At 38.1% G+C, this 14,128-nt stretch overlaps 1 protein-coding gene across 1 annotated transcript; it reads right to left on the reverse strand.

Annotated features, from left to right (window-relative positions):
* Nucleotides 1-836: 836 nt before the first annotated feature.
* On the reverse strand, nt 837-14,123 carry tmem51b (transmembrane protein 51b). Its single transcript, XM_067430995.1, has 3 exons — nt 13,918-14,123; nt 6,749-7,199; nt 837-2,618 (listed from the first exon to the last, which is right to left on the reverse strand). The coding sequence occupies exons 2-3, from the start codon at nt 7,123-7,125 to the stop codon at nt 2,195-2,197; spliced, it is 801 nt and encodes a 266-aa protein (XP_067287096.1). The 5' UTR covers nt 7,126-7,199; nt 13,918-14,123; the 3' UTR covers nt 837-2,194.
* Nucleotides 14,124-14,128: the final 5 nt, after the last annotated feature.

Genomic DNA, 14,128 nt, shown 5'->3' on the forward strand with positions numbered 1-14,128 from the left:
CATTCGGAAATCTAGGTGCCAGTCTGGAGTAAGACTGGGGAGAAGGAAATGCCAAAATGCCTGAAGTCCAGTGTCAAGTACCCACAGTCAGTGATGGTCTGGGGTGCCATGTCAGCTGCTGGTGTTGGTCCACTGTGTTTTATCAAGGGCAGGGTCAATGCAGCTAGCTATCAGGAGATTTTGGAGCACTTCATGCTTCCAGCTGCTGAAAAGCTTTATGGAGATGAAGATTTCGTTTTTCAGCAAGACCCAACACTCTGGATGAGCTTAAGGCCGCTATCGAAGCATCCTGGGCCTCCACAACACCTCAGCAGTGCCACAGGCTGATCGCCTCCATGCCACGCCGCATTGAAGCAGTCATTTCTGCAAAAGGATTCCTGAACAAGTATTGAGTGCATAACTGAACATAATTTGTTTGAAAGTTGACTTTTTTTGAATTAAAAACACTTTTCTTTTATTGGTCGGATAAAATATGCTTTTTTTTTTTGAGATAGGAATTTTGGGTTTTCATGAGCTGTATGTCAAAATCATCAGTATTAAAACAATAAAAGACCTGAAATATTTCAGTTGGTGTGCAAGGAATCTAAAATATATGAAAGTTTAATTTTTATCATTACATTATGAACTTTATCCCAATATGCTAATTTTTTAACAGGACCTGTACAATTACATTTTAATATCACAAAGTCAAATGCAAAGCATCATATTGAAATGCCTAAATGATTATACGGTGAGTCAAACAGCTGTTAAAAGTTGGAAAAGTGCAATCAAATTTGTCATCATTGACAGCAATTCAAGGTTTTGTACGATTCTCAGCCACTAGGGGGCACTACAAATCAGCATAAATTGTTTCAATTTAGGGGGAAATAAAGATAAACAAAAACACAGATTAAAACATTTTATTAATTCCCCTAAGAAATAAATAAAATACAGAGATTTTCTGCTTTAAAACAATAATTACATGCATGACCCATAATCTTATTCCTTTTGTAGCAAATAGTAGCATCCATTTTCCAAGATTCTACACCCCTATCAAATAATTAAACTGAACAACAAACTAAAATGTAAATAAAAACAAAAGTAATAAGTGTGTTATGTTTGTTAGTCAAATGTGTTATAATATCCAATCAAAATATGTATATAAAAATGTTTTAAAAAAGTTTCCTAAAAGATGCAGTCTGTGAAAGCAATATAGCTCACATACACAAGGACACCAAGAACATTTTTATGATTAATGTGCAGGATGACAGCTTGTTTGTCCAGTCAAACAGCACTTGTCCAATCTTTAGAATTCACATTTGCACTTCAGTAATTCAGTGTTGAGTCCCCCAAGTTGCATTTTTGTTTTTTATCAAGACCTTCCTTTTTATAGCATTCTTAGAATTTCATTTGAATGCAGAATTTGTTCTAAAATAAGATGGTTATGGTTTTGATAATATTCTCAATTCCATTCAAATTCAAAAGGTCTAAATTGTGCACTTGTAAAATACAGTATAAGCAATACATTTAGATAAAAAGAGGCAAAGTTAATTGCAGAACAGAACGTGACACATTTTTAATGAAAACATACTGAAAAATTTATTATATTATTAATTGTATTAATAGGAGTGTTACTGAATAAATTAGTTAAGCAAAGTAGTTGGAATTAAATCTATTTCAACTAATTTTGCATCCCTTAAAAATTGGCCACAATAGCACAATGGATTCAATGTGTCATATATTCAGATATAAAAAATTAAAATAAAACGCAAACATCAGATTTAGGATAACAATATAAAAAAACACAAACAAACATGGCAACCGTTTGATGGGATTCTAAGGTTGTAAGTTATTCCTTAACAATATTTAGTTCTGTTTTTGTTGTTGTAGTTTCTTTGGAAGTAAACAGTGAATCTCTCTCAAGAAACACGATGTGGGATTCTTCATACAGTTTTAAAACAACAATAAATTACTGTAATATCCTTATTAGAATATTAAAAGTTCTGTCAAATAAAAAACACATTCATGTAGGCTTTAGTGTTTTGTGCAAGAAGAATTGACAACGCACACGAGTGTATCCTATTTCATAAACTGGCAGATTTTGTGATATATTAATAGCTCTCACTGAAACTTTCTGCTTCTGCACAGATGAGTCAACGTTTTCCAAAGCAACCCACAGGTGCAAACACATGACAAAAATCCAGTGATTGAATGATTACACTGCTTCTGTAGGTAGTTGAGGGGGCTTGTCCTCATACTGCGGCGGTGGGGTCAGCGGTTCAATAGCCACCACCCTAGCCTGTCCAGGGTTTTGGATATTCAAACGAATATCCTTCATGTGGAGCTTCTCGGACTTGATCCTGCGCACTCGGAGAGGTCTGAGGATACGGCTGGCCCTGCTGCTGCTGCGGGCGGGCGCCGCAGGCTGGGGTGCGGGGCCAGGAGCTGGCTGAGGGGCCTCTTGGCCGTTACCTGCTTTCGGTTGCTGGCCTTCATTTTCAACAGCACCAATCAGATCTTCGTACGAGGGCAGCTGGTAACTCTGTCGCAAGTTACTCTGTCGAACAGGGTACTGTCCGCTGGTGACCGCCTCCTCATAGGTGGGGACGTCAAAGCTGGGGGCTGGTTCATCAGTTGATCTAATATTTACATAGAGATATCATGACATGAGTTGTATGCAGGTAAACATAGTCAACATGATTCACCTTGATGGATTTGAACAAAGGGAACTAGGGATGTACAATAAATAGCTAAACATAATTACAGATTTAAAAAAGAACAATAAAACATCTTTATTATCTTACGCACACACACACACACACACACACACACACACACACACACACACACACACACACACACACACACACACACACACACACACACACACACACACACACACACACACACACACACACACACACAAATGATGAAGTGATTTTGGTTGATCCAAAATGAGCGGGTGTTTGTGGTCGCCCGCGGTTACGTGTCATCCAAAAATATTTTTAATGATATTCAGGTCGCGATCAGTCAGGTCGTTTGAAATAAAGATGCCAATTAAACCGTTGTAATTTTTATAGTAAAAAAAGTATAGCTCAGTAATGTCAGCTTTATGTATTTTCTGAGAGGGGGACAGGACTTTTGTTGGGAAAGTCAGGGGAGAGACGCACACTTTGATTAGACTGGATAAACACATGGAGCATAATTGTTAAGAAAATGAATAAATTGACAGTATGATGAGCATTTACTACTTTTAAAAAATGCGGGTCAGGAAGCGGGTCGGGTACAATATTTTCTTTTTTTTGCGTTCCGAGTTGCAGGCGGGTTAGTTGAAAACGTTGGTCGGGTGCGGGTTGCTTGAAATGTTTGTTCAGCAGCCATTACTCCAGTTTTTAGTGTCACATGATGTCAAGAAACATTTCTCATTATTATCAACGTTTTGCTGCAAAATATTTGGGTGAAAACTGCGATACATTTTTTTTTTAGGATTCTCTGATAAATAAAAAGTATAGAAACAACAGCATTTATTGGAAAGAGACTTTTTGAGACCCCAAACTTATGAATGATAGAGTATCAGGCAATATTATATTAAATGGCTCATGCTTATTTAGTCTATTTATACAACCCCTAAAGTTGGGACAGTATGGAATGTGCAAATAAAATAAAAAAGAAGTGATTTCTAAAATTACTTTGACTTGTATTTCATTGCAGACAATATGAACACAAAATATTTCATGTTTTGTCTGGTCAACTTCATGTCATTTGTAAATATGCATCCTTTCCTGTCATTCAGACCTGCAACACATTTCAAAAAAAGTTGGGACAGTAAAGCATTTACCATTTTGTAATGTTGCCATTCCTTTTCACAACACTTAAAAGACGTTTAGGGACTGAAGACACCAAGTGATGAAGTGTTTCAGGTGTAATTTTGTCCCATTCTTCCTGCAAACAAGCGCTTCAAAATGCGCCACACATTCTCTATTGGAGACAGGTCGGGACTGCAGGCAGGCCAGTCAAGTACCCGTACCCTCTTCCTCCGCAGCCAGGACTTTGTAATGTGTGCAGAATGTGGTTTTGCATTGTCTTGTTGAAATATGCATGGACGTCCCTGGAAAAGATATCTTCTTGAAGGCAGCATATTCTGCTCCAAAATCTCTATGTACTTTTCAGCAATAATGGTGCCTTCACAGAAGTGCAAGTTACCTTTGCCAAGGGCACTGACGCCGGCTTCACACTGCACGCGTAAGCAGGGCGTAGGCAGCGCTGAAGCAGCGCGTGTGTAAAGCAGTAGCAGCGCGCGCACTTTTTCCTTTCACACAGGCAGCGTTTGTCGCGCGCAGTTGTGTACAGAGTACTCTCTTTAATGGATAAGTTTGCATTTCTCTTTAATGTATTTGAAATGGAAATAAAGCAAAGATTTATCATGAAGCTAATTTTATTTTTAAAAAATCGTTTCACTTGTTTCTGATGTCTTTTTATTTAGTTTAATGCGAGTTTTTGATAGAAGAAAGGCCATCGCACTATATGTCCATGAAAAGCACACTGCTAAAAAGAGAAACTTCAGGAAATTGTCTTGAAATATTGGATAGGCATCAAATTTACATGCATTACCCATCATAAACCTCTGAAAGATAATTCATAAATTACTGTAATAACTAAGAGGAAACTTCTTAATGATATATTGTAGGCTAAATGAGCAAATTATCTAAAAACGTTTTTTTAAAAATGACAAAATAACGCACATCATAGTCTATCTACATGTCTATCCTGTATGTGTGCTATATTAATGTGTGTATATTCTATTTACCTATCCATATTTAGTTGTTCGTTCGTGAGACAACGAAAGATTGTCAAAAACACTTTAAAATGACTTCCCATCAACACCAAGAGCCGCTCACGCTCACCAACTTCCTCCCATGCTTTCATTCACTTGCAAGTCTTTATAAAGCAAATTGTGTGGATCATAGAGAACTGTGTGCTTCTCAACCTCCACGATGAGAGTGTCGTCCATTGCTGTCTGTCCATGCGCACTCTGAAGAACACTGCCTGGGACACCACGTGCTTTTGTTTATCGTTTCTGTTTTTATGCCAGCGTATAGTTATAATATATACATAATTTAATTCATATTTAATTAAAGCTAAACTGGCATACATTATTTAAAATTAGTTTTGTAGTTCAGGCAAAAACTTATGGCAGTGACTTCGGTTTTTGTGTAGAACTTTCTTTCTTTTTCCACAGCACCGGATGTCATATGGTGACTGAGAAACACACGGAACACTTCACTAAATTATTTCATGGTTAAATGTGTTATTTTTCATGTTAACCAGGTTAATTTTGATCAGAACAATATAGCGTGGCTTTAATTCATCGTGAGCAGCGCGTCAAAAATAGACCTGGCGCCGAAACGATCGCGGCACTGCCGCTTCTGCTCTGCTCCTGCTACGCGCCGCTGCGCTGCCTCTGCTGCCGGTGTGAATGCACTCATCTGTTAACATGAGCGCCGAAAAAAATACGCGCTGCTTACGCGCTGCTTACGCCCTGCTTACGCGTGCAGTGTGAAGCCGGCGTGACACAACCCCATACCATGACAGACCCTGGCTTTTGGACTTGTTGCTGGTAACAGTCTGGATGATCCTTTTCTTCTTTGGTCCGGAGCACACGGCGTCCATTCCTCCCAAAAAATACCTGAAATACTGATTCATCTGACCATAGTACACATTTCCACTTTGTGATGGTCCATCCCAGATGCCTCCGAGCCCAGAGAAGTCGACAGCACTTCTGGACACTGTTAACATAAGGCTTCCTTTTGGCACAGTACAGTTTTAACTGGCATTTGTGGATGTAACTACGTATTGTGGTACTTGACAAAGGTTTGCCAAAGTTGTCCTGAGCCCATGTGGTGATATCGCTTATGGATGAATGATGATTCTTGATGCAGTGCCGCCTGAGGGATCGGAGATCACGGTTGTTCAGCTTAGGCTTGCGGCCTTGTCCTTTACGCACTGAAATTCCTCCAGATTCCTTGAATCTTGTAATTATGTTATGCACTGTTGAATGTGAAATATCCAAATCTCTTCCTATCTTTCTTTGAGGAACATTGTTTTTAAACATTTCAATAATTTTCGTATTTGTTGGCAAACTGGCGATCCTCGGCCCATCTTTGCTCCTATAGGATTAGATCTTTCTTGGATGCTGCTTTTGTACCAAATCATAATTTCAATCACCTGTTGACATCACCTGTTTCAAATCACATCATTATTTAACCCTTTTACCTCATTACTAGCCCTAAATTGCTCCTGTCCCAACTTTTTTTGAAATGTGTTGCAGGTCTGAATGACAGGAAAGGATGCATATTTACAAATGACATGAAGTTGACCAGACAAAACACGAAATATTTTGTGTTCATATTGTCTGCAATGAAATACAAGTCAAAGTACATTTAGAAATCACTACTTTCTTTTTTTATTTGCGTTTTCCAAACTGTCCCAACTTTTTCTGATTTGGGGTTGTAATTTGAAATTACTTTTGCTGTAACACTCATTGAAAGAAAACAATAATAATTTAATAACACTTAAATGTAAATATATAGCAAATATCAATGACAGACTTTAAAATGTATTTCATTTTAACATAAAATTATTATGCCATATCTTTATTAGCCAGAATTGTAATATCGGTGCATCCTTATAAAAAACTTGGACATAATTCTCTTTCATCAGCTTTTAACACCCAGCAGAAAGAGATGAATGAGTATAGAGCAGTACTCACTCATCCTGATCTCTAGGGACATGATCCACATAACCAGCACCGCGTGCACCTGCAGTTTCCCTGTCTCTCATCCGCTTCCTGTTCCTGAACCCGAGACATATGGAAAGGAGCAACATGACAGCACCAGCTCCGACCAGCACATATGCAACAGACGATGTCTTTCCTACATCTCCACTGGCGCCGTTGTTCGTGCTTGTAGAATTTTGCGACGGTGTCACTGCAGAAGGGACTATGCTCCACACGATCATGACGACACCAAGCGCCACCAGGCCCACCCCCAGTGCACAGAGAGCATACTGGGAGCCTGAGCTACTGCCCTCCCGACTGGTGGGTGAACGCCTGCTTCCTGAACACAGGGGCTGCCCATGGGCACACATAGCTGTAAACGCTCCTTTCCAGTGTCCACGAACATACACTTAGGGTGGTCCAAATGTGAAGGATGAGAGTAGAGCTGTGAGACAAAAGAAAGAAGAAGAAGATGAAAAAAGAGAGACAACCATTATAAACATTTCAATGAAGGGGAAATGACTGGAAATGGGGCCCAAGAATCAGAAGAAAAGGGATTCTGTGTTTCAGCTTACTGGAGACAGACTCCACAGCAAAAAACTATCCTTTTGGCTCAGTGCAGCTCTAGAGGTCAAATGGCTGCATTCCAGCATTGAAAGAATTACCATGTATGGACGTTGTACAACTTGCTACAACTCTTCGTAAAAATCTTAGTTCCGCTTTCAAGTCATGTCAGTCTCATATTTGCGGAATTACCAGAGAAAACTGAGTTCAGGGACTGACAGTAAAAGATCTAATTGGTTTTGGTAACAATCTAGAAGATGGCAAGTCATATCATTAATCTAATTGTGATCGATTCATCCATGAATACGTTTCTATTTTTTGACCTCATCATTTTCCCTCAAATTCACTCATCAGAAGTCGATCTTTCAGTGAAACAACAGACTTCTCTACGGTAAATGCATGCAGGACTTCTCTAATCGTTTTGTCAGCGTAATCCCCTCCCTCTTCTTACAATCCTGCAAGCTCGCATTTAGATCAGCCTCCCTCCAAATCAAAAACTGACGGACAGAACCAGGCTTTACATTTCACGATAATCGATTTCACTCTGATGTGTCACAACAGAGAAGAAAATATAGCTACATCACTACCATAAATATACAATAATTACAATAATAAGGGTCCATTTTCTGAGAGTCCTTTGTTCTATAAGCAAATACAGGTCCTTCTCAAAAAGAAAATAGCATATTGTGATAAAAGTTCATTATTTTCCATAATGTAATGATAAAAATTAAACTTTCATATATTTTAGATTCAATACACACCAACTGAAATATTTTAGGTCTTTTATTGTTTTAATACTGATGATTTTGTAATACAGCTCATGAAAACCCAAAATTCCTGTCTCTGAAAATTAGCATTTCAATGTCATGAAAAGGTTCTCTAAACGAGCTATTAACCTAATCATCTGAATCAACTAATTAACTCTAAACACCTGCAAAAGATTCCTGAGGCTTTTAGAAACTCCCAGCCTGGTTCATTACTCAAAACCGCAATCATGGGTAAGACTGCCGACCTGACTGCTGTCCAGAAGGCCATCATTGACACCCTCAAGCGAGAGGGTAAGACACAGAAGGAAATTTCTGAACGAATAGGCTGTTCCCAGAGTGCTGTATCAAGGCACCTCAGTGGGAAGTCTGTGGGAAGGAAAAAGTGTGGCAATAAACGCTGCACAACGAGAAGAGGTGACCGGACCCTGAGGAAGATTGTGGAGAAGGACCGATTCCAGACCTTGGGGGACCTGCGGAAGCAGTGGACTGAGTCTGAAGTAGAAACATCCAGAGCCACCGTGCACAGGCGTGTGCAGGAAATGGGCTACAGGTGCCGCATACCCCAGGTCAAGCCACTTTTGGGCTACAGAGAAGCAGCACTGGACTGTTGCTCAGTGGTCCAACGTACTTTTTTCAGATGAAAGCTAATTTTGCATGTCATTTGGAAATCAAGGTGCCAGAGTCTGGAGGAAGACTGGGGAGAAGGAAATGCAAAAATGCCTGAAGTCCAGTGTCAAGTACCCACAGTCAGTGATGGTCTGGGGTGCCATGTCAGCTGCTGGTGTTGGTCCACTGTGTTTTATCAAGGGCAGGGTCAATGCAGCTAGCTATCAGGAGATTTTGGAGCACTTCATGCTTCCATCTGCTGAAAAGCTTTATGGAGATGAAGATTTCTTTTTTCAGCACGACCTGGCACCTGCTCACAGTGCCAAAACCACTGGTAAATGGTTTACTGACCATGGTATTACTGTGCTCAATAGGCCTGCCAACTCTCCTGACCTGAACCCCATAGAGAATCTGTGGGATATTGTGAAGAGAAAGTTGAGAGACGCAAGACCCAACACTCTGGATGAGCTTAAGGCCGCTATCGAAGCATCCTGGGCCTCCATAACACCTCAGCAGTGCCACAGGCTGATCGCCTCCATGCCACGCCGCATTGAAGCAGTCATTTCTGCAAAAGGATTCCTGACCAAGTATTGAGTGCATAACTGAACATAATTATTTGAAGGTTGACTTTTTTTGTATTAAAAACACTTTTCTTTTATTGGTCGGATAAAATATGCTATTTTTTTGAGATAGGAATTTTGGGTTTTCATGAGCTGTATGTCAAAATCATCAGTATTAAAACAATAAAAGACCTGAAATATTTCAGTTGGTGTGCAATGAATCTAAAATATATGAAATTTAAATTTTTATTACATTATAGAAAATAATGAACTTTATCACAATAAGCTAATTTTTTGAGAAGGACCTGTATATGATTGAAAGTATAGAAAAAACAGTTGAGCCAATAAGTTGCGAGGGTGTCAACAAAAGAATCATGAGGAGATAACTGTAATCATCATAGCTGTTGAACAAAAAATAAAAAGCTGTTTTTGTACATATTTTGTGCCGTGCACAAAAAAAGCCTGGCAAAAATACAGCACAACTCATTTAGCCGGTTTATGAGTCAACAAGGCTTGTGCAACCAACATGTTTCCCATCATTTGTGTTTTTGTGTGTGTGAGTGTGACACTTTGATCTTCATTTTGTTGCACAAGCACTAAAAAGCTTCCTTTCTTTGTTGGGATGTGATAAAAGAGAAAAGAAAATGTGACATTTCAGACAAAAAACTAAATGATGATTTCTGAGAGCATCACTATTAAGTAACGGGGACCATTTCAATATGATTATTAAAGACATTTACAAACACTTTTTTTTGATTTTTACAATCTTTCCCACATCCATGCTCATTTTCATAACATCAGCACCAGCTTTTAGCAACTATCCTTGAAAGAAAACATTAAGACCCATCAAGACATACACACTAAAAATGACCTAAAACGGATCCAGAGCACTAAGGTTAGGTTGCTGCCGTACACTAACAGTTGCCATAACAACACAGCATTGTTCACTTGTGAATGTGGGCACTTCACTGTGCTCAGAATGAAAATAGGGAAGGGGTGTCATTTTAGGTAAAAGCTACTTTAAATTCACATTATTACAGGACAAACAGCCTCGTCTTTTAGCAAAACCAAATTCTGGTGTATTTTAGTACATTTAAAACACGCTCTTAATAAAGTACCATGGGCAAGTACTGTGTGCAATGTTAGGCAAGTGTGTGTCTATAGGCACATTTTAGCTTAAGGTGACGTTGAGTGTGTTTTTTTTTTTTTTTTACAAATGTTTTACGTCATGTGCTCAGGTAGACCACTAAAAAAAGAAATCAAGATTGCAGGCATTGTGGGACATTTCAGGATGACTCATCATCCGCCTGTGGGAGTCATTTACTTGAGGGCGAAGAGTAAATGGTCAAATATGTTTTATATGTTCAGATTTTGATTTACAACAAGTGGCTTCAGGATAAAGAACAAATCAATGATTCTGTTATTCTCAGTTTGAGAGGAATGAGGAATGGAAGGATGGAGACAGACAGAAATAGAGCAATCGCCTGTGCAAAAGTACATGTACTTTGACAAAGCCGTACACATTTAGCGGCACTAACAAAACAGGTTTGTCACAGAGCAAGACATAACAAGCACTGCAAAATGTGCACACTAAATGTAAAAGCCTGTATTTGTTTCTCAAGACTGGCAGGAGGAGTCTCGTTCAAAGGGAGGGCAACGTATCCTGAGGGATACAAACATTTGCGAGGCTGTGGGAAGAGGCAGGGAAAGTGTAGGTCTCATTTCTTGGTTTCACGTTGAAGAGGTGATTGTTGTGAATATTTTTCGATCTGGTGACTTTGTTCATACATTCTTTGGTCAGCTCACGGGTAACATTTAAAAACAACATGACTACCTGTAGTGGCAAAATCTGCTCACCTTCAGAAAAAAATAGATACATTTAACATATTTACAATATTGAGGGGACTTGCATGATTAAAAAGTTGTTGTTAAGCATTAGCGTTTGTTGAAATTATGATTTTTTTTTTCATGTTCAGTCTGTAAATGTTTGTATCCCCCAGGATATGTCGCCCTTTGTAGATATAAATTTATTGAAATAAAGAATGCTTGTTTGGCAATGCATGTTACTACATTTTAGCCAAATTATTAAAACATTTATTCTCTCATAACTTTAACTAAACATTCCTTGTAAAATTCTGTTGAACAAGAAGCATAAAGCCTATTTATAAATATATTACAGCCTACTGGATCATATTTAATACACAATAATTAGGGCCTATAAATGATCAATATGACCAAAACTTTTCTGAAAGACCTGTTGTACACAACCTACTTCATGCTTTTCTGTCTTCTGATTGGTAGTTCATAAAAAACTGTAAGCTCTTAAACCTTTAATGATTTTTAAAAAGCAACCATTTACTTTATTATTCATATATACAATATATGCATGTGTAATATATGCATAATATTTATACATCAACGTTATGGCTCATGCTTTCACTGCAAATCAATTATAAAGACCTGTTGTGTCATATTTGACATTCACATTAACAAGAAAAAAATGCCTGAACTATCAATCAGAAGACAGAATGCATGAATTAGGTTGTGTACAACAGGATTTTAGCAAAATAAATAAATGTTTTAAAAATTAAGCTAAAAGGTTGTTATACGCATTGCCAAACAAGCTTTCTTTTTTCAATTAATTCATTCAAAACAATAGGTTGCTAAATTCCACAGCGAAAATGCTACGTATCAGATTGTGTTACCTGCATCATTAACGTCCATACCTTCCCTTTAAAAAATGCAAATATAGTGTTGGTGGCACAATCTGATAGGTAGTGTTATTCATCAGAGACTCAGATGGTTTTTGCTCCAAACACACGTTTGGTTTTCCAGACTTGCGCAGAATGTAATTTCTGTGGAAATATTACAAAGTCTGTAAACAGGACGTTAACACAGGCCGGAATACACTGACAATGGACAATAACATTTAACTGCACAACTGCAGAGCCATACGTCACAGCAGCGTCAGGACAGCAGTCTCAGATCGGTGTTAGGATGGAGCTAATAGCACCAATAAAGGGATAGTTCACCCAAAAATGAACAAAGAAACAAAAAAACAAAAGAAACATAAAATAGGGAAATATGACAAATGACCAGGAAGGCCTGTCCAAATACACAGAGCAACACATGGTCCCCGTCCTGAAGTAAACAGACACAGATCCACAGGTCACTAAATGCCCCCATTTAAACATGCACCCCATGACCTTATCTGATCTGATCTGAACTTATTCTTACAGAATCCATGGCAGAATCATCACACAATAGTGCAAAATGATAAAATAAACTGCTTGCATTTGTGTTTTGTCTGGAATACACTGGTTAAAGAAACTAAACACAATAGTTCTGAAAAGGGGGTTGTAACTGTGGGTAAAATGACGGCAATCACAGTTATATTTTATTTGGAATTTCATTTAATAATAGAAAAATGTAAGGGAATGAAGTGATCAGACAGCTATATTTCACAAGATTGAAAAATTCCCTAAAAGCCTCGTTCTTAATAACCCTCAATTTAAAAATAAAAATAAAACAAAGCAATACATTTATAGAGTAATTAGGGTTGTGATCTTGAAGTAAAATAGGAAGACAAGGTTCAAACCAGAACTTTTACCAATTCAAAGATGGAAAGAAACAATTAAGGAAATCGAACAGAAGAAGCCAATCATTTTTAGAGTGCTTTCATCAACAGATGTTGTATTTAGTTTTTTAAAATGTACTTTTTTTATGTTACTGTTGTGTATTTTCTTCCACTTCCAGGTTTGGATTATGTTAGATTTCTTGTTTGCATGTAAAATAGAAAATAAAATGAAACCAATTTGACGGTGTAGGGTCAACTTGAATAACTTTACAGCTTTTATATTGATGCAAGCAGACATTGTGGTTACCATGGTAACCGATGTACTAACTACACTTACCACCAAAATACCATACAGTGGTAACCGCATTAAAAAAGATAAAAAAAAATCTAACAAAATTGCATTGATCGAGAAATTAGTTCTTACACAAGATGCAATATTAAATGTATAATGACTCCACATAGTAGGCTGACAATAAGTAGCCTACTACTAAAAGTAGTAAATAATGGGATTTTGCCAATTGCCCTGGTCAAACTTTATAAGGGCCAGAGCTCTGATAAGGGCAGATCGTATTTCTACCGTTTCAGTGTCATTGTTTATAGTAGCCTACAAAACACCCTGAGAAAAATGACCTTCATCATTTTGTTTAAAGACTTGGTCTCACTTACCATTTGGAAATCGGCCTATATTAGACACTATCGTATATTTAAAAAAAAAAAGAAGAAGAAAAAGAAGACGACGAAAAAGAAAGAAGAAAACAAAAACAAAGAAAGAAACGATGACATCAGATGAGAAACAATTTTAAGATTAAAATTGCCATCTTACTGACATGAGACTATTGCGAGGAAGACCCCGAGTGTCTTTCACGATATTTTAACAAGTTCAAACAACAAAAGTCTTCTTTATAACAACAACAGCATTCTGAAGAATCTCCGGTGTTACTTTCTTGTCAGCAAAGTCAACCATCTTACCGATACCAAATAATGACCAAACAATTCGCATAAACCAATGTGAAACTAATGTTCACGGCCTAACCTAAATTCCGCCGCGGTTCAACGCCCTTCGCACCTTGTGGCATGAAAGTAGGCTACCTGAGGCAGGTGTCGCTCGCAGCCGAAGAAACGAGCGTCCTCAAGGTCCTTTCATTCGTTCAAGGGGGGAAAGCCTGATGAATACTCTAACTTCTTCCTCGGTCACGCTGCCTCTACAATTTTTGGGCTTAAACAGAGACAGGAACTTTGTTTAAAATCAACTGGAGTGCAATCCCTCAGTTGTAAAGAGTTAAGGTGGACGCATGGTCCT

The sequence above is a fragment of the Pseudorasbora parva genome, chromosome 22, assembly GCF_024679245.1.
Source record: "Pseudorasbora parva isolate DD20220531a chromosome 22, ASM2467924v1, whole genome shotgun sequence".
NCBI lineage: Eukaryota > Metazoa > Chordata > Actinopteri > Cypriniformes > Gobionidae > Pseudorasbora > Pseudorasbora parva.